Source organism: Rhinolophus sinicus, chromosome 4, assembly GCF_057876585.1.
Source record: "Rhinolophus sinicus isolate RSI-liver-muscle chromosome 4, RSI-T2T, whole genome shotgun sequence".
Taxonomy (NCBI): Eukaryota; Metazoa; Chordata; class Mammalia; order Chiroptera; family Rhinolophidae; genus Rhinolophus; species Rhinolophus sinicus.
Window position 1 is genome coordinate 63,762,781 of NC_142504.1, and position 21,678 is coordinate 63,784,458.

General features: G+C 35.9%; 1 protein-coding gene and 1 pseudogene across 9 annotated transcripts in view; both read right to left on the reverse strand.

Annotated features, from left to right (window-relative positions):
• Positions 1-21,678, reverse strand: part of CEP192 (centrosomal protein 192) — a 160,141-nt gene that overhangs the window by 89,834 nt on the left and 48,629 nt on the right. For 7 of the 9 annotated variants that reach the window (XM_074340409.2, XM_074340411.2, XM_074340407.2 and 4 more), the window contains 6 exons: positions 19,755-20,118; positions 19,150-19,293; positions 13,270-13,334; positions 12,455-12,664; positions 9,485-9,611; positions 8,427-8,557 (listed from right to left, as the gene is read on the reverse strand). In XM_074340409.2, the coding sequence (XP_074196510.2) occupies positions 8,427-8,557; positions 9,485-9,611; positions 12,455-12,664; positions 13,270-13,334; positions 19,150-19,293; positions 19,755-20,118 (1,041 nt within the window). The remainder of the gene's footprint in view (positions 1-8,426; positions 8,558-9,484; positions 9,612-12,454; positions 12,665-13,269; positions 13,335-19,149; positions 19,294-19,754; positions 20,119-21,678) is intronic. The other 2 variants (XM_074340412.2, XM_088797891.1) reach the window with 2 other exon arrangements.
• On the reverse strand, positions 2,216-5,584 carry LOC109438389 (importin subunit alpha-1-like; annotated as a pseudogene).

A 21,678-nucleotide genomic window follows, 5' to 3' on the forward strand; every position in this document is an offset into this window, starting at 1 on the left:
ACCTGTACAACAAGTTACTGTACTGAATACAGTAGGCAACTGTAACACAATGGTAAGCATTTGTGTATCTAAACATAGAAAACATACAGTAAAACTACAGTATAAAGGATAAAAAATGATACATCAATTTAGGGGACTTACCATGAATGGAGCTTGCCAGACTAAAAGTTGCTTTGGGTAAAGCCTAGGACATTACTGTATACTACTATATACTTGATAAACACTGTACAATTATACTTCACTAAACATAAAAAATATTTTATTTAATTAACCTTAGCTTACTGTAACTTTTGTATTTTATAAACCTAATTTTTTAAATTTTCTAACTCTTGTAATAACACTTAGCTTAAAACATATTTTACAGCTGTACAAAATATTTTTCTTTATATCCTTATTCTTTAAGCTTTTTTTCTCAATTAGAAACATTTTTTTTTACTTTCTAAACTTTTTATTAAAAACTAAGAAACACACACACATATTAGCCTAGGCCTACATAGGGTCAGGACCATCCATATCAACTGTCTTCTATCTTCATATCCTGTCCCACTGGAAGGTTTTCAGGGGCAATAACATGGAACTGCCATCTATGCTGACACACATGCAACTGCCATCTATGCTAACAATGCCTTCTTCTGAAAGACCGCCTGAAGGACCTGCCTGAGGCTCTCCTGCGTGAGGAGGTGTCACTCTTTTCAGAAATATGTCCATGGTAGTGTGCTTGGTTTGTTCCTTCTTTCCATCACAGATTGGCTTGTAAGCAGATAATGAACCATGAACATTCCTCTCTATTAATGAAAATCTTTTGGAGTTGGGGTCCATATTTTCAAATGTTTTAAGGAGCTTGTTGAGGCCTGCAAAAGCTTCTGCTAAACCTTTCACTGTGAATTTTCTTGGGCATTCTTCTTTTTCTTGTCCTGTAGTTTCCTTTCTCTTGCCTCTTCTTCAGCTATGCATTCCTGTTCCAGTTCCAACAACTCCTCAGTCAGTTCCCCAAGAGCCACCTCCAGGAGTTCCTCCATGTCACCGTCATCCACACCCAGGTTAAAGCTGTTCGCCATCTCAACCACAGCCTTGTTGGTTTTTGTAACCTCCTCATCCTTGGAAAATCCTTTGAAGTCACGGATGAATATCCATCCAATAAATGCCATTTATACCCTCCTTGGTGACATTACCCCAAGCTCAAGCAAGCTTCTTCATGCAGTCATAGATGTTGTAATCCTTCCAGAATTGCATCAGTGTCTTCCTCAGTTGCAGCAAGAGCCTGGGCATAGGTCCACCTCAGGTAGCAGGCCTTAAAAGCTGCTATGACTCCTGGATCCCGTGGTGGGATCAAAGAGGCGGTGTCTGGAGGGAGAAACACCATTTTGATATTGGGATGAAGCTCACCATTAAAAGGAGGATGTCTGGGAGAATTATCAACAATAAATCTTGAAAGGTATGTTATTCTCTAAACAGAACTTCTTCATTTTGCTGGCACAGCAATTCAGGAAGGCATCTTGGAAGAGGAGCTGGGTAATCCCTGACTTCTTATTGCTCCTGAAGTACAGACAGTGTGTGCTTCCTGATGTGCTTAAAGGCCTTGAGGTTCTCACTGCACCACCAAGGGTTTTAGTTTGTAGCCTGGAACACTGACCCAAAGCAAGACTGTTATCCTGTCCTTAAAGCCTTGAAACCTGGCATTGACTTGGCCTCCTTATGGATCAAAGTCCTTTCAGGCATCTGTTTCCAAAATAGGAAAGTTTCATCCATATTGAATATTTGCTCTGGCAAGTAATTTTCTTCCACAATCTTACCTAGTTTCCAAAAACTCTTAGCTGCCTTCTCATCAGCACTTGCAAACTCACCACTCACTTTCATATTATGTAATGAATAATGATTCTTGAATCACTTAAACCACCCAGAGCTAGCAGTAAACTCAACATCGTAGTTGAGTCCAGCCTTTTCTTTCAACATGACAAACTACAGTAGTACCTCGGTTTTCGAACATCTCCATTGACGAACATTTTGGTTTACAAACACCGTAAACCCGGAAGTCAATGCTTCGGTTTTCGAACACACCTCGGAAGTCAAACATGTCACGCGGCTTCCGCTGAGTGCAAGATCCTGAGGCCTAGCTGTCGGCTGTTTTCAAACGTTTCAGAACTCGAATGGTCTTCCAGAGCAGATTATGTTCGAAAACCAAGGTACCACCGTATTCACTTGGGCCATGATCGTCATGGTGCTGGGAGGGATACACTTCTGTGTCTGGTCTTCAATCCAAGTTATTAGAAGTTTCTCCATGTCTGATATAGGTCCTTCTTGAATTTTTGTTAAATCTTGTCACCTTCAGTGAAACAGATCCTGTAATAGCTTCCATCACTTTGTACTTGTTCTTCAAGATCGTAGCTCTGGTGGAATGGGACATGCCTGACTGGCAAGCAATACCCATCACTGATTTTCCACATTCGTAGTCCTCAGTAACTTTTTTTTAAAACTTAATCTTTCTTTATGGGACACTGCAAAATATGAAATTGCACACAGAAAAGAAACCCACTGAGAGGAGACGCTTCATACAGTATGTAGTTTGGAACTGTTCAAGTACAGTTTTATTTGTAAAAAGTGCTACAATAACCACATTTAAAAAGAATTCTTAATGGAGAAACAGTAAGACAAACTTATACCAAACATAGTACACAACTTTATGCCTCAGCTGTACAATCTAAAAGCTAAATGTTCCAGAAGTGCCATCCTAAACTTGGAATGTACAGCCTTCAGAGGTAGATGCTAGTACATTTTGATCTTCCTCTACAGAGAACTACTTCTCAATCAAGTTTAATGAAGCTTTGTACATAGACTCATTTCCATGGTGTTTTAGAGCTTCAATTTTGTCCAAATCTCCACGTTCTTCAATCATTTATACTGTTTCTCAGTTTCACCTAGTTTCTCAGCAGCCTGAAAGGCATTTCAAATGGCATCTAGAATAACCAGAAAAATTTTGATATCTTTCGCAGTTAAGAGGTTCATCAATGGTTCTACTATGCCAAAATGAATGAGGTATACAACATGTTTAACTGGTCCACCACTTGTACAAGTATACATAGTTGGTTACAAGCCATATAGCTTCCTTTTGTGTCTTGAAGTTTGCCTTAGAGAGAACACCAATGAGGAATGGGATTAATCTGTGATTCACAACTTGCTGTATCTGGTCCTGGTGGCCAGCTGTGATGTTTGACACTATCCATGTAGCTTCCTTCTGAATATTAGTTTTCGAGTTAGTTAGCAGGCTGGGAAAGACAGCAAGTGCTCCCACATCTATTACAATCTGAGTCTGTTCATCTGTCCCAGTTATTATAATACTTCCTAAGGCTCTTAGTGCAAGAGTCATAATTGGCAATTCAGTAGGCTCCATGAAGCTTCACAAGTTAGGGCACAACTCCTGTTTTCACGACTATTTCAATCCATTCATTTGGACCATCAGTAAGGTAGGAAATGGTCCAGCAGCTATCTGCTAATACTTCTGGATCATCACGATGATGGAGGAGACGAACTCCATCAGGAGTTCGAACTGAAGTAGGAAGAATTTGCTCAACAGCATCTAATGGGGAAGCAGGATTTTTGTTGTGACAAAGGTTTGTAAGTGTCCAAGTAAGAGTACATAAATAACCACATGCTAAAGATGACAGACATTATCAGGAACTGCAAGAAGAGCCAACAGTGCACCATATTTGATAATCACATCTCAAAATATTGAACCATCACATAGAGGAAAAACTGAGGGTTGCTAGATGGGAGAGGCGGGGAAGGTGAGGGGATTAGAAAACAGTCAGTAACCACAAGATGGCCACGGGGTTTTCAAAATTAATTTGGGGAATGTAATCAGCAATGTTGTAAGGATTTTGTAGGGTACCCGATGGACACTTGTCCCATTTGGGAGACCACCTCAGGGATGATGTAGATGCCTGATCACTGCCCTGTACACCTGAAGCTGAAGCTGAACAATAATGAATGCCCACTATAATTTTATATATATATACATATATGTGTATATATATATATATGTGTGTGTGTGTATATATGTGTGTGTGTGTGTGTGTGTGTGTGTGTGTGTGTGTGTGTGTGTGTGTGTATGTATGTACATACTTACAAGTGGAGTACAGCATTAGGAATAGAGACAGTGGAAATGTAATGGCTCTGTGAGATGTCAGAGGGATAGTGGATGGGGGGGGCTCACACAGTGTGAGGGATATAAATGATAAATGTCTAAGTATTACTTTGTCTTGTGCACCTGAAATTAATTTTTTATAAAAAAGAGAGAAAAAAAAAAATAAAAAAAAATTGAACCATCACCTGCAATGTTTCCTAGAGCACAGGGTGATGCCAATAGAGAAATGAATGCTGGCATAGCACCTCCATCTACTACAGCCTTGGTCTGTTCTGATATTCCAGAAGCAATGTTAGTGAGGGCCCAAGCAGATTCAAACTGAATGGGACTACAATCAGTTCTGCCCAAAGAGGATACATATTTTGGAATCAAGCCAGCCCAGATTATGTTGTCTGTGGGTGGCTGTTTTTCCCTAGAAAGCAGCATCCTAGCAGTTTGAGTAAGTTTGGAACTGGCTTTCCAAATTATTGCTATTCATGCCTTTGACAATGTCCTCAATACACCAATTTACAGTGCGCTGGCTGTTGCGGTTTTCCTGCAATAAAGCAGCACCTTTAGGAAACAAGCTTACATTTCTCCTTTTCAGCATCTGGTCATCCTTCTTAGCATTCTTCAGCTCCACATTAACTTCTATTTGACGCTGCCTCATTTCTGTACTGTCTTTCCCTTTGTTTTTGAATCTGTTAAGGAGGGCAGCTGGTGAATTAGCATTCTTGTTGGTGGACATGGCTACGAGACAAAGTAAGAGAGCTACACAGCCAGTTCAGGCTTTCACAGAAGACAGTGCAGGGGCACACAGGCTGCAGGTTGGCTATTCTGAAAATGTCCACTACAGATCAGCCCCCAAGACGGTGTCCTCAGTAACTTTTAATTTGGTTTCCAGGTCAATCACCTGATATAGCCTCTTTCTGGAAATGTTAGCGATCGATTTTTTACACTTAGGAGCCATGATGAACAAAATACAACATTCAATTAAGCACAAGAGAAAATGATGGGTAAACACAAGATGTACAAGGCTGCTGTTGACGTAACAAGGCATGCTGTTTTACAGCAAACTTTTCTTTACACATTAAAAGCCTACACTCTAAAATAACAAAAAGTATAGTAAATACATAAACCAGTAACACAGTTGTTTATCATTGTCAAGTATTATGTACTGCATATAACTATATGTGCTAAACTTTTATATGACTGGAATTAAATACATTTGTTTACACCAGCATCACCACAAACATGTGAATAACGTGTTTCGCTATGATATTATGACAATTATGATGTCACTAGGTGATAGAAATTCTTCAGCTCCATTAAATCTTATAGGACCACTGACATATATACAGCCCACTGTTGACCAAAACATCTTTATGTGATGAATGACTGCCTATCATGCATCAGTGCTAACTGCAGTCATCATGTTGTACATTATACCTAGTACTTATTTTTATTTGTGCATTACACCCCCATTCCTTATTTATTATACAACCAAAGTTTGTACCTCTTGACCCCCTTCATCCTTACCACCCACCCCCTAAACCTTTCCCCTCTGTCAACTACCAATCTGTTCTCTGTATGTATGAGTTTTGTTTAGCCTTGAAATTTTTAAAGAAAATATTGACAGACTCATAACGAATAACAGATAAATTCACAATCTTAGCAAGAGATTTTTAATACCTAAGTAACTGAAAGAATAAGCTGAAAGAATAATTAACTAATTATGAAGGGAAAGTAACTGAAAGAATAAGTTTAAGAATGTGGACAGTTTGATCATGATTTAACAAATTGCACCTAAATGAAATATACAGAAGAGGGTAACCAACAATCTCACGAATGGCATTCAAGTGCATACAAAACATTTTCAAAAACTGAACAAATGTTGAAACATACATCACGTCTCAAAAAATTTCAAAGCACAAAAACCAAAAATTCTCTGACTATAGTACAAGTAACTTAGAATCAAAATTCTTAAATCTGAAAATGTCTGTACACTAAGCAATGCACTTTAAATACCGGTGGGCCATAGAAATGACACTGAATGAAATGATAATGAAAATATGACTTATCAAAACATACGGGATGAAAAAAGAAAGTATGGGATGCAGTAAGACCCTCGCTTTGGGGGAAATTTATACCATCAGATGCTTATATGAGAAAAACAGAAAAATCAACAAGGCAGAGAAATCAACAAGCTAAGCATTCATCTCAAGAAGTTAGAAAAACAACAAAATTAAATCCACAGAGAGTAGAAGGAGAGAAATAAAAACCAAAAACCATGGGATAGAAAACAGAGAATAAATAAAATTGATACATTAATACAATTGAGAAATACCTGGTAATACTGACCAAGAGAAAGGCAAAATAGCCAATATTAGAAATGACAATGAGGACATCTTCCTTCTAAGAACCTAACATATTAAATAATCATAAGAGGGTATCATGATCAATGTTAAAGTGATATATTTTCAAGCTGAGAACAAAAATTTTAACTCCTAGAAAACTATGACTTACAAAAATAAACATCAGAATAATCCTATAACTACTAAAGAAATTGAACCTGCTGTTAAGAAATATTAGTTTTTAATATTTTTAATTCCAGACTCAGATGATTTCACGAACATACTCGACCAAAATCTAAAGAAAAATAGTGCCAATCTTACAAAAAAATGTTCCAGAAAAATGGAAAAAAAATGAGACCAGCAAAACCTTCATACCAAACCAAACAAAAACATTATGAGAAAGGGCATTTATCTCACTCATGAACACAGATGCAAAATTCTAAACAAACTATTAGCAAACTAAGTCCAAGGCTCTATAAAGAGGATAATGTATCATGACCCAAGTGAGATTTATTCCAAGTGAAAAATAGTTTAACATTCAAAAACCATTTAGTGTAATTCACCAATTATAAAAAGAAGACAGAGCTCATGTTTATCTTGATAGTGCAAAAAAGCATTTGACATGATTCAATCTCCTTACAAGTTAAAAACAAAAACAAAATTAGCAAAGAAATGTTAGATGGGAATTTTCTTCTTCTGATAAGTAAAAACCTACAGTATATACGAAATTTAAAGATAAAATACTGAAAAGCTTTACCACTGAGTCAGGGAAACCTGACATCATCACTTCTATTTAACACTGTTTCAAGATGTAGCCAATGAAGGCCAGAGAAGGAAATGAAGGTATAAAAATTAGAAAGGAATAAAATTGTTATTCTCAGATGATAAAACTGGATATGTATAGAAAAATCCAAAGAATCTACAGAATTTATTGCAGTTAATAGTAAATTTAGCATAGTTGCTGAATATAAGGTGAGTATATTTTAAAAATGCTTTTGTTTAGCCACAACAAATGGAAAATGAAGATAATATTAAAATAATGTTTCTACAACTTATGAAGAAATCCTAAAAGATGTATAAAAAGATCATAAAATACAGAGAAATTAAAACCAAAATGGACTAGAAGATTCAATATTATAAAGATGTCAATTTTACTGTTCTATAGATTAAATGCAATTCCACTTAAAAGTCCAACATGGTTGCTGGTTGGTTGGTTTGTGGATGGTGACACTATGATTTTAAAATACATATGGAAGTGCAAAGCGCCAAAAACAGCCAAGATACTTTTAAGGAAATAAAAGAGGGAGGCCTTATTCTACTAGATAATCAAGTCTTATTATATATAAAGCTACAATATTTAACAGTGTTATATTAACATATGATAGATCCCAACTGTCCATCAACAGTAGAATGGATATATCAACTGCAAAATATTCATATAACAGAATACTACATAGTAATGAAAATAAGCTACTATTATATTTAACAAAATAGTTGCATCCAACAAACATTAAGTAAAAAACGAATACATACTACATAACTTCTAATATACAAAGTTCAAAAACAGGTGAAATTAATACAATGCTAAGGTCAAACAGGAGAAAGTAATGTTTGGGAGTGGCAAAAAATTGATTTCTGGGCTGCTGGCAATGCTCTTTCTTGACGTGTGTGTGTGTGTGTGTGTGTGTGTGTGTGTGTGTTGGGGGGGTTGTGTACAAGTACCAGTTATAACTCACTGACCATAAATTTGATTTATAAACTCTTTTGTATGTTTATTGTACACTGACTAAAAAAAGTGTTTTTAAAAATTTAAAGGACACTTATTATAAAACCGAAAAAACAAAAGCCAACCATTATACTGCATATATTTTCCACATTATGACCTTATCTTGATCTTAACAAGAACTATGACAATGTGGTTTTAGCTTTCCTTCATGAAAGGCTTACAGTACCTCTGTTTTGCCTTTATTGGCAGTTAATGTCACATCATTTTCACCCACTTGTGAAACACTCTCCAGTTCTTCAGCCTGAAGTGTAATTGATCCTTCACTTAGTTGTGCCTTTGATTGTTCACTTAAGTCTCCTGTAGAAAATATACAACATTCAACTTATATCTATACACTATCTCATAGAAACAATCGGTGAGATAAAGATCACTCAACAGAATTGCCAAGGAAGAAATCTTTTTACCTCAAATATCTAAGTCATTCTCAGAAAAACTGATTAAATGTAGTCAATAGGACAAAGGACCATACCACTGTTAATTTGACTCAGTTCTGCAAAGTCTGAACTTTGAAGAAGACCAGATTTTAATTTCTCACTTGCAAATACTGACAAACTCATTTAATATTTTCTCGCTTTAAGCATTTCACAAATAAACAGTAAGTTGAATTTTAAAAACTGATTACTTCTTTAATAGAAGTAATAGAAACTCAACTAATTAGATAGAGAGAGAGAGAGAGAGAGAGAGAGAGAGAGAGAGAGAGAGAGATAGATATAGATATCCTCTTCATCTCAGCTCCTCTATTGGCACATAGTCTCTTTATGAAGCACCAGACATTGTACTAGCAATAAGTAGCTATTTGATCATTGTATTTTAACCAAAAAAATTTGATTTAAAATATTTATCACAGATATTTATCATACGTAGACTATCACAATCTAAATCTCGAAATACATCTTTAAGTCTACCTAAATAGTAAAAATAGTTATAATTCATTAACTCAGTTGTTTAATAGGCCAAAGTTAACTAGCCCATTTGAACAAATTATATTTCATTTACTTTTGAGTTTCATTTACTTTGAGTTTTACAAAAGTATTTAGGTGGGTTTTAGCTGACTTGATTGCACTTTAAATAAAAAAGGCAATATAAGAATCTAATCTGTAACTAATACTGCAAAAGATCTAAGTAGTTTATACATTTTCACTCATAAAGAACATAATTACAAAACTACTTAATTTACAGCTTTAAAAAAAAGGGTTACTAAAAATGCTTCATTTAATCCATTACCTGAAAATAGATCATGGTTAAGATGAGCCACTTCTTTTTCCAAATTACTTCTTGATAAATCAGATTTTCTTATTAAAGCAACAGGTTCTCTCTTATCTGGAGATCTAATAAAATAACCAAATGATGGCTACAAAATAAACATGTGAATTATTTCCTTGATTTTCAACTGCTTTGAGAAATTCTGTACTATTTTATCTCAATTTTGCTAACCTAGCTAAATAACTACAACAAAATAATTCTTTCAATTTAATCTTAAATTACTAGAGATGAACTTTAAAAGTCCAAATAGAACTTATTTCCTTATTGCTAGTTATCTTTAAATATCGGGGCTAAATATTGTCAAGTTGCCCTTACTAAGAAATCCAAATTAAAACAACCAAGAAATGACACTTTGTTCCTATGGTAATTATTATTGAGCATCTACTATGTGTCAGGCACTGCTAACAAACACCAGTGACGTAACAGTGAGAAAAAGACAAAATTTCCTGTCTTCCTCTAACTTACACTATAAGGGTATGTTATTTTACACAATAAATACATCCTCAAATATCTGTATTAAGTGGCCAACCCGGTGGCTCAGGCGGTTAGAGCTCCATGCTCCTAACGCCGAAGGCTGCAGGTTCGATTCCCACATGGGCCAGTGGGCTCTCAACCAGAAGGTTGCCAGTTCAACTCCTCAAGTCCCGCAAGGGATGGTGGGCTCCGTCCCCTGCAACTAAGATTGAACACGGCACCTTGAGCTGAGCTGCCTCCCGGATGGCTCAGTTGGTTGGAGCACGGGCTCTCAACTACAAGGTTGCCAGTTCAATTCCTCGAATCCCACAAGGGATGATGGGCAGCGCCCCCTGCAACTAAGCTTGAACACGGCACCTTGAAATGAGCTGCCACTGAGCTCCCAGATGGCTCAGTTGGTTGGAATGCATCCTCTCAACAAGGTTGCCGGTTCGACTCCCTCAAGGGATGGTGGGCTGTGCCCCCTGCAACTAGAAAACGGCAAGTGGACCTGGAGCTGAGCTGCGCCCTCCACAACTAAGACGGAAAGGACAACAACTTGAAGCTGACCCGCACCCTCCACAACTAAGATTGAAAGGACAACAACTTGACTTGGGAAAAAGGCCTGGAAGTATACACTGTTCCCCAATAAAGTCCTGTTCCCCTAAAAAAAAAACAATCTGTATTAAGTTTGGTATCTTCCTACTGACTTGGATGAGAGTTTCAGAAAGGATTATATATTCAAGGAGCGTGCTAAAGATCAGGGAATTCACACTTGTCTTTCTTACAGAACTTTCACATAATAGGCCTAAAATGTGAATCGTTAAATGCACTCACTTTTTAATTGATATTCACTTGGGAATTTCTTCCCTTGATCCAGCAACTTAAATGCAAGTAACATTTCATAACTAATATTAAAATAGAAATTCCAATTGATAGATCTATTTTTCCATGATCCAGTGCTTTATCTGTTTAGTAAGGAATTCTGTGACACTTCAACTTCTCTCATGTCAAAAATCCCAATCAATCCTGGCAGAAAAACCTGTCTCTCTAAAGTACAGTGGTACCTCGGTTTTCTAACGTAATCCACGAGTTCTGAAACATTCAAAAACAGCCGACAGCTAGGCCTCAGGATTTTGCACTCAGTGGACGCCGTGTGACATGTTCAACTTCCGAGTCATGTTCAAAAACTGAAGCATTTACTTCTGGGTTTACGGCATTCATAAACCAAAATGTTAGTCAATGGAGACATTTGAAAACCGATGTATCACTGTATTTATTTTCATTTTTTAATTCACTGCACAGATAGGACTCACAGTTTGTTTCAAATTTAAGTTCTGTAAATCAACTGTGAGTTTTTAACACCATAGCTATTATTTTCAATTATACTCTCAGTGAAATCCAGTTTTGATAAATACTCCATCCAACCCAAACTCCCTATATGGAGTTTATCAACTTAGTCCTTTGACTCTACCACCAAAAGAAATCTTGAGTCCTGAATTTTTCTGTTTCTGTACTATCATCCTAGACCACAGCCTTCATCACATCTCTTCCCATGTACTAAGCCTCTCTGCCTGCTTCTACTCTTCCTCGGTGGTTCATTGACCTTCTCCACTCAAGCTCCTAACATATGTTATTTAGCATCCTGTCACCAAGGCACCACAACAAAGTTCCTTCATGCCTCCAAGTACTTCTTCCCAGTTAATATGAGATGATCTGGCCTTTGTCTACTTCTACCATTTAATCTGTCCTACTCTCCCCCACTCCCACTCCCGTTAGCTCTATTTGCCTGCTTTCTGTTCCTCCAATATGCCACTCCAGTTCCTACCTACCTTCTGTTTACTGGGAACAGACTTCCTCCAGATCTTTTGGCGACTGCTTCCTTCTCTCTCATCATTTAGGTCCCAGTTCAATTCCATCTCCTCAGATGTCACCCTGACCACTACAGCTAAAGCAGCACCTTAGCCTCACTCATTCTTCACAGAACTTATCACTATTGCTTGCATTTTTCTTACATGTGTTACATATTATTAAACCAAAACACTCTTATATTTCAAAATGTTTTTAAACAACAGGTCAAAACAATGAATCTTTAAATTCCTCCCACCAACCAATGACATAACGATATCAACTAATAAGTACTGAATAATTACTGCATGTTAGGTTTGGTGCTAAATGCTTTACATGTACCATCACATTTTATTCTCAAAACCCTATAAAATAGCATTCCATTTCAGAAACTGGAAAATTAAGGCATAGAGGAGTTAAGCCAATTGTTTTAAGTCATTGAACTCATTAAAAGGCAAAGTTAGGACTGGAGTCAGGGTCTGACCAACTGTTAAACCTAAGCTTTTTACCACTATTCTATCATGTTCCTATTGTTTCTGCTTTACAGATATTATGGTCTAGCTATACCATCATAATATTCAAATATAAGGGCTGGTCAATTTAACCACTTCTAGCACATATCATACTTACTCTTTTCACATTGTAACCACCACCAAGGCAACCAAGGGCTTCAGATCTTTGAGCAAAGAACTCTCCTAAAGATAGACGTAAATAACTGGCATCATCTTTGTCCAAATCTGATGTGCTAAATGATTTTCTCAACAAATTGTAATTAATTGAAGTTCCCCAGGACATATCCCCTAGAGCAACTGAAGTGTTCTGGACATCTATGTTTTCTTCCTAGGAAGAAAGTTATTGTTTCATTTTATTTACCCAGCAAGGCTTCTTTCTGTTCTTCTCATATACAAACATAAAATTTAACTAAAAAAATATAAACATTTAAATTTTTTTAAAAGTTTGGACAAATTCATGCCTAAGCAGCTAATAAAGGTAATGAAGTCCAGAAAGAGAAATTCATTTTTCATACTTGAGTTATAATATGCAGTTTTAATATTGCTTAATCAAACACTGATTTTCATTAATATAAATCTTTAGAAAGGAGTACATCATCAATAAAAACAAATAGCATTACCTCATTTTAAAACACGGTTAAAACCTATAGAAATATCTTTGAAAACAATTAAAGTGACTTTAAGTGAATTAAACATTATTTCAGTATGCCAGTTATTTTTTAATTGATAATTTAGAGTATGAAAGCAAAAATTGTCTAAATATGAGAAAAAAAGACATAATTCCCTACTAAGTATATATATCTATATATATAGATATATATAGATATAGATATAGATATAGATATTCAGAAAGAAATGAAAATTTTGCCTACATTTAAATTAATTAACACAGGAAAAACTTTAAACCTTGGTTAGTGCCAATAAAATACAAACCTGAATAAATTGGTGCTCTTTATTAAATTCTTCTTCATCTTGTGCAATCAAATCCAATGCCTCAGCTTAAAAAGAATAGGTTTATAAAATTATACAAGTGCTAATTAAATACTAGCATATAAATAAAACTTAGCTAGAAGGGAAAATGAAATACTAAAGAAATAAAATTTTTAAAAAGTATGTGAAAGCTTCTATCACACGACCGATACATCTGTATTAAGTACATTAAGTCTGTGGTTCTCAATTTTTGGGTAATGAACACTCTACTGTGACTGATTTAATCAGTTACTAAGGTATCCTAATTTACTAAAAGGGGTTTACAATGTAGGTTTGGAATCTATAGAACAAAATAAAAGAACAAACAAAACAGAAACAGACTCAAAGATATAGAGAACAAATTGACGGTTTTCAGAGGGAGAGGGGGTTAGAGAGCATGGTGAATAAGGTGAAGGAATTAAGAAACACAAATTGGTAGTTACAAAATAGTCATGGGGATATAAAGTACAGCACAGAAAATATAGTCAATAATGTTGCAATACTATGTATATATAGTGCCAGGTGGGTACTAGATGAATCCGGAAATCACTGCATAAATTACATAAATATCTAACCATTAAGCGGTACATCTGAAACTAATATAAAATAATACTGAATGTCAACTGTAACTGAAAAAAGAATTTTAAAATAAGATTCACATTAATTTTAGCTTTGAAGATTTGGCACACGTTGAGTACCGATGGAATTTCATCTGGAACCATGAGACTGACAAGCCATTCTGTAAACTCGTCATGAAGATGTCTGCTGGCGTGCCCAACCATCCATTTGCTTAGGACTGTCCCAGTTTTAGAAAGGAAAAGTCCCATATCCCAGCCAACCCCACAGCCTGGGTAAACAGGATAGTGGTCACCCAATGTCTGTCCTCTAAGTTCCTATAAGCACCTCAGTTCACTTTAGGGAAATGAATGGGCCCAGACACCTTCAACCTCTAAGCCAAGACCACAAACTGAAATGCCTCAGAGGCTGGGGTGAATGAGCAAAGAGGGCTAGTTATAACACAATAGGCAGTGGTGGGACAGTGGCAAACTAGAAAGCATATGATCCTACTCAAGATATTAAAATTAAAAAGAATTTTAAACATGTTGGCTAAATCAGAAAAGTCTGCAGGCTAGACTCCAGACTGCCTATCTGGTGCCCACTCTGTGCCTTTTCCTGGTACTTCAGGAAAGTAGCAGAGAGGGGAAGAGTGAATAGCAACCCACAAGGGACAGTACAATTGTGGCCCAAACACAGGAGATGTCCCCCACTCTCATCAGCCCATCAAGGGCTAATCAGATCCAAACTGCCCTTTTGAAAACCCTCACACTTCAACATTAACATCTTGAGATAAAATGAGAATAGATACAGGAGAATATTTCCAGTTAGGAAAAGTAGAGCACCAGAATTCATACTTGCTAGGTTAGGATAGTTCTTTACCTTGGGAACCTATCACTTCTTAAATAAACACCTTCTAACCTAGAAGTCTATGAATGAGCATCCGGAGAACCATGAAGTTCCTGGAATCACACGCAAAACAGTATCTTCCACATAAAAAGTTTTCTAAGAAGCTTCTCTATGGGGTTCCATAACTCAAGGTAAGTTAAAAAAAAAAACCACTGCCCTAAAATGTGCAAATATCAACCAACCAAATCTAACAGCCAAGAGAAAGGAAGTAGGAAATCAGTCCATAAGAAAGTAACCCAGAAAACATAATTTACTTCAATGAGTTAAATAGCACGTTTTTAAATTGCTAAGTAAACAGTTCCAAATGCTATATTATATTCGTAAGTACTTTTTCTCTGAACTTTAAGATTCTTCAGTTAAGAATCTACAATAAAAAAAACCTTGTATGCTCATCAGAAATTATTCACAAATTATGAGAAAGCAGAACTTCATTTTTTCAGTCTATGCTCAACTGTTTACCAAATCTAAAACAGTCCTTTCAAATGTCTCCTGAATACTTTAGTTGTTAAATTTTGAAGCAGCCTTTATGTCCCACTCCTTCAACCCCTCCCTGCCCAGAAGTAATGTAGTACCTCAGCTATGTGGAACTATCAGAGAGGGCAGAGATGGGGAAGAGAAATAGTACCTCTTTAGTAAATTTTCTGAACAAAGTAGGCAAGTTTTCATTTAAAATGACTTTGACATTATAAAAATTATGCCCTTGGTCCAATCTTCTTCTTCCGAGTATCTCTTACATTTTCAAAATTCCCTTCCCCCTTCCTATTAAAAGGCTCCCACTTCATTCCCAGATTTCCCTTGATCTTGTCCATTCTTTCTTTCCTTCCATCAAACTTTTCAATAGCTTTCCATAATCATTTTCTCTATTACCTCACCACCCATGCCTGTCATCCCACAAAGATAGTTTCATTAAAGTCTTCCATTATCTATTTATTTTTCCTTTAATAGTAATATGTCCACGTAGTTAAATATATATAAATATATATATTTTTTCAATAAAGATAATTTTCAAAAATATATATATGCTTCAATAAAGTTTTTTAGAGATTAACCAAATGACATAAAAGGAAATACAACACTGAAAAATCTCTCCCGCCTCCCTGCCCAACTTACCACACCTCCAGAAGCCACCAGTGTATAAAGTACCCATGAAACTCCTCACATTTCAATCTATTTGGTTTTTGAGTTCAAGTAATTTGATTCCTGTAATCAATTTCTTCTCCTTTTTTAAAATCTTTCCATTGCATGCATTTACAAATCTATGGGTCCTCCCCTCTTCCACCTTTTTATACAAATGTTAGAATATTTTATATGTTTTTCTGTTTCTTGGATTTTAAATAACTTACCGTGTTTCCCCGAAAATAAGACCTAGTCAGACAATCAACTCTAATGCGTCTTTTGGAGCAAAAATTAATATAAGATCTGGTATTATATTATATATATTATATTATATTACACCCAGTCTTATAGTAAAATAAGACTTGATCTTACATTAATTTTTGCTCCAAACGACGCATTAGAGCTGATTGTCTGGCTACGTCTTATTTTCAGGGAAACACGGTATTTTGGTGATCATTTCATATCAGTATCTAAAGAGCTCCTTTTACTTTTTCTTTTTTTTTTTTTTTTTTTTTAATACCCACAGGGAATTTCCTTGTACGGATGTACTTTAATCAGTCCCCTATTCTGTACATCCACTTTGCTTCCAATCTTTCATTATTATAAACAATGTGCAAGTAATAACACTGCACATACATCATAAACCATTCGTGCAAGTGTATCTGAAGAAGATATTACCAGAACTGCCTGGTTACAGGGTATGTGTATCTGTAATTTTGCTAGATGCTGCAAGATTGCTGCACCTAGAGGCTGTGTGCATAATGCTCTAGGATACCTATTTCCCTCACACTCTTACCAACATAGTTTTATTACCAAACTTTTGGATCACTGCCAATAAAATAATTAAAAAACAGTATCATGTGTTGGTTTTATTCTGCATTTCTTTCCATAAGTAAAAATGAATCTTTTTATTTAACCATCATTTATATTTCACTTCCTATAGGTTTATATCCTTAGCCTAATTCTACACCGAGTAGTTGGTCTTTTTATCGTTTATCCGAACTATTTACAGATTACGGAAATGAGCCTTTAAGCTATAATACGAATTGGAAATATTTTTTCTCAATTTGATGACTAATTTTTAAAAACTTTTTACCAAAGTATAATATACTTATGAAAAGTATATATAAGTGTACAATTCAAGGAATTTTCACAATCTGAACATGTGTATAGCCACATCAACACCCCAGATCAAGAAACAGAACACTGCCAGCATCCAAAGGGCCACTCGAGCTTCCTTCCCATCACATGCCCATCCAAGGATAACCACTACCCTTGGTTCTTACTCCATAGAGCAGGGTATGTTTGAACTGTGTAAGAATGGAATCACATAGTATGTATTCTCAGTCAGCCTTATTTCATTCAACATATTTGTGAAATTCATCCATATTGCTAATAGTGACTACACATTATTCATTCCCATTGCTACACAGCATTCCAATGTATGAATGAACACTATCCATCCCATTGTTGATGGGAATTTCAGAATTTCTAGTTTGGGGCTATATATATAGTGCTGCTATAAACATTTTAGTATAGGTCTTTTGGTGAATATATACACCCCATATACTGGGTATACATTGGGTCATAAAGTGTGAAATTTATAAAGTTCACCTTCACAAGATACTGCCAAACAAGTTTCCAAAATGGCTGTATCAATTTACACTCCTCATCATTGACATTTCAAGTGACAATGTCAATATCCACTGTCCAGTCTGTATCTTCTTGTCCTTTCTAAATCAAAACATTGAGCAAGCTCTAACTATAACTTAACCTCCAATTTGACGCATATTTCCAACTATTGAGTACCCCCACTTCAAACCACAATCATCCAAAATTCTACAATTTATTGTTTTTCCCATCTCAGTTAATGGTATTGGCATTTTCCCAAGTAACTCAGACCACAAAATTCAATCTTTTCTTGCCTTTCTACTATCCCCTGAAATCCAGTCACTAAATCCTGACTATTGTAACTCCATGTCTTTCATTAGCTACCTTATTTTCATTCTCACTGTAACACCGAGATTTCTCTAACATCTTAAGGAATCTCTCATTCAACTGACCATTGCTGCCAGAAGTCTTGCAAAGCCAGTTGGACAAGGAAGTCTTCAGTGGCTCTTACTGCTTACCAAACAAGGCTCAACTCTTTGACAAGGTAAACAGCGCTCTACCCACTTCCCAGCCCTACTGTACCTCTCCAGCTTCATCTCTTCATCTCATACGGCTCTCCCCTTCCCATATCTTGCCACAAATAACATTCTCAAAACATGCCCATGCTTTCTCATCTCATTCCTTGGGTTTTCCATCCATTTGGAACTTCTCATTCCCCCAAATATGTATTTACCCATTGAAATTCTACCTCAAAGCCACCTATGTGAAATCTTTCTGCTACCCACTGAAGAAAAGGTTATTTCTCCTCTAAACTCCAAAGCATTTGGTTTGTGTTTCTTATGACGCTAACTGTTGTTTTGTATTCTTATCTCATCACTCTTAGCTGATGGACAGTTTCTTAAGGGCTGAAAAAATGCCTTATTTATCTCTGTTCTTCCATATCATTAGACATTTAAGAGGAGTTAGTAAAAGTAGCAGTTAGAATAACTTCCTCCTCTGGCACCTTCTGAGCCTATTAAAAATAAGCTTGGGCTTGACAGGCCACTGCACGCTTTCCTCATCCCAGGTTTAGAGGTGCTCAGGGACCAGAGGCCTCAGCAGCACAGCGACATCTCCACAGACAAGACAAAATGCTGTGCATTCTGTAGACCTATTCCAGTTTTCCTCTTTCACTATCAGAGATTCTGCTAATCAACAAATCTAATTGATGTTCCTAATATGCTCATCCGCTGAGATTTCATTTATAATTTTTGCCACTTTTCTGCCATCATTCCTACCACATTTGTTAGCTTTTACTCCAAAATGGATTGGCTTTTGTAATTGCTCATTTATCAGAATATTTCCTTTGTTCAAGACAGATCAAGAGAAAGTGAAGCCTAAGAGAAAGTAAAGCCCAATTCTGCAATATAAAGGTTCTAAACTGGAGAGTACTGGTTTGACTCAGTACTCTTGCATAAAGAAAAGGCTCAGCTCATTCTGTAATGATTAACACTGACTAATTCAAGCCCCTGTTCCTATAAAAACAAGTGAAGAGCTAAGTATTGTGTATTCCAGAAGGGATTTGATGTGGTCAACCAATAAATACAGAGTAATTTCAGAACACCATCAGAAGCAATGAAAATGGTACAATAAAGTAGTTATCAATACACTTACAACCAGATCTGAAGTCTTCATTCATCTCATCAGTTAGAGATATATTTAAATCTTGTTCTTCATTAAAAGAAGTATAATAAGCAAGGTCAGTGACCCATTTACCTTCTTCATTTTGATAGACCACACTCTGTGGTAGATCAGTTTCTAAAAAATAAAATACCAAAAATATTCAATGACACATGACAAGTAAAATGACATAATATTCATAAATAATTTTACTTTTTTGACTTATCTTGGTTATCAACAGTACTGAAATCTGGCCAAAACTAATTAGAAAAATGAACATCCCCAAAAGAAAAGTATCTCTCTGATGGTAGACAAACCCACCTTACTTACAGTAAAAGTATACAACGGAGAATGAGGGAAAAAAGAAAAGAATACTTAGGAAGGTACATTTCCACCAGATCTGTGAATAAAGACACCATTTTAAAATTCATAAAACACTCAAAGATTTTAATATGAAAGATCAGGCAAGCTCTACTTAGGAATATATTCTATTCAAAATGTGTAAACATTTTATATATTTACTTTTATTTTTTTAAAAAAGCCCACTTAAAAAAAGAAAATAAGGAACCTAAAAAAAAAAAAAAAAAAAGCCCACTTACGGTCTTTACTCTTTTCAATGGACTCATAACATTCACATGTTCGCCTTTCGCTAGTTGGTAACCGATGAATATCAGTGGAATTAATTCCATTGTCACTAATAGGCTTCAAAGATGCTGTGTTCATATTTTTTTGAATGGACACTACAGGAGTCTCAGTGTCTAACCATCTGTCCACAGGCAAAACTATTTCTGAATTTGATGCCAAACGCTTACTTTGATGAGGAAACCATGCCTCCAGCTTTAAAGGGTCTATCAAGTCAAAATCACTTTTACTGACATTTGTGTCATGAAAATAAACAGGGTTAAGTTTCGCATTAGTAGCCCTGACAGTCTTCTTCACCAGAACTTCTTCTTCAGTGCTTTCCTTTAAAAATCAATAAGAGAGCAACAGTAAGTTTCGTTTTTCATAACCCATTTCAAAATTTTTGCAAAAAAACTCATAGTTGACATAAAATGTTTATTATACAAAAGAACAGACTATATGGTAGTCACTCTATTCTTCTAGACTATGTAAGAACCAATGCTGAACAATGTATGAAAACCAAAATTTTTAATGTGGTCATGGCAAACATACGTTAACAGATTCAGGTACCAAAAGTGGATCCAACATGATTATTATGTTACAGGATATTAGAAATGTCAATTTAATTTGTATAAATACCACTAAAAGTCTCTATAGGACTATAAGCCTGTTAGCGTGACCAGCCTCATGAAATTAGTATGAATAACAGTCCTTGAAAACACAGATTAGCATCTTTTAATAGGAATAAAACAGCAAAACTATAGATGTCCCTGAAGAGTCCAATGACAATTGCATCAGACACAGCAAATGAAGTCAGTGTCTCAAAACCAAGCTCTCCAACGTACTTTTCCCAAATGGCACTTCTGATTCTTTCCCAGAATAATAACTGCTGAAAAGAGGTGCAAGTGCCTACAGTATTCTTTTTAGATATTCAGCTATGAAAAATGTGCTGTAACAGTCTTTTCTGTTACAAGATGTATGACAAAAACAGCCTCATGGGCAAAGGTTTTAAAGTTAGAATACTAAAAGAAGGTAGTTCTATATAACAAAAAAGATGCTGACTTTGAAATTAAGTCTTAAGTTTAAATCCTAGTGCCACCATTTACTAACTGGGTGATTTTGTTATACAAAAAACAAACATACATCTCCACTTTGTATCAAAATAAATTCCGCATGGCCTAAAAATGTAGATGTAAAAGTACTAGGAGAAAATACATACAGATAGTTTTATATTCTTCAGTAGATAATCTTCTAAGTGTTAACATTCTCGTGCCTGAGTCTTAATCCCAGGAACCTGTAAATCGTGACCTTATTCGGAAACAGTCTTTGCAGATGTAATTAAGTTATGGGTCTTGAGATAAGATCATTGAGGATTTAGAATGGGCCTTAAACCCAATGAGCAGTGTACAGTGACTTTTGAACAACACAAGTTTGAACTGCACAGGTCCACTTATATGTGGACTTTTTCCATTAAATGGAGCCCATACAGTCAGGGCTCCGTATCCCTGGGTTTCGCATCCGTGGATTCAACCAACTGCAGATGGAAAACGGTATTTTTTATCCCAGTTAGGAACCCATGGATGCAGAGGGCCGACTATGTGAATTGTTCTGTGCCATTTTATACAAGGGACTTGAGCATCCATGGATTTTGCTATCTGTGCAGGTCCTGGAACCAAACACCTGTAGATACCAAGGGACGTAGTTAAGTTTTGGGGAAGTCAAAAGTGATACAAGGATTTTCAACTGTATCAGGGGTCGGTACTCCAAACCCCTGCACTGTTCAAACACTTCAGAGGGACAAAAAGACACAGAGGAAAAGATCATGTGAAGACAAAGGCAGATATTGAAATAATGCTGCCACAAGCTAAGGAACAGCAGGGTCAACACCATGATTTTAAACTT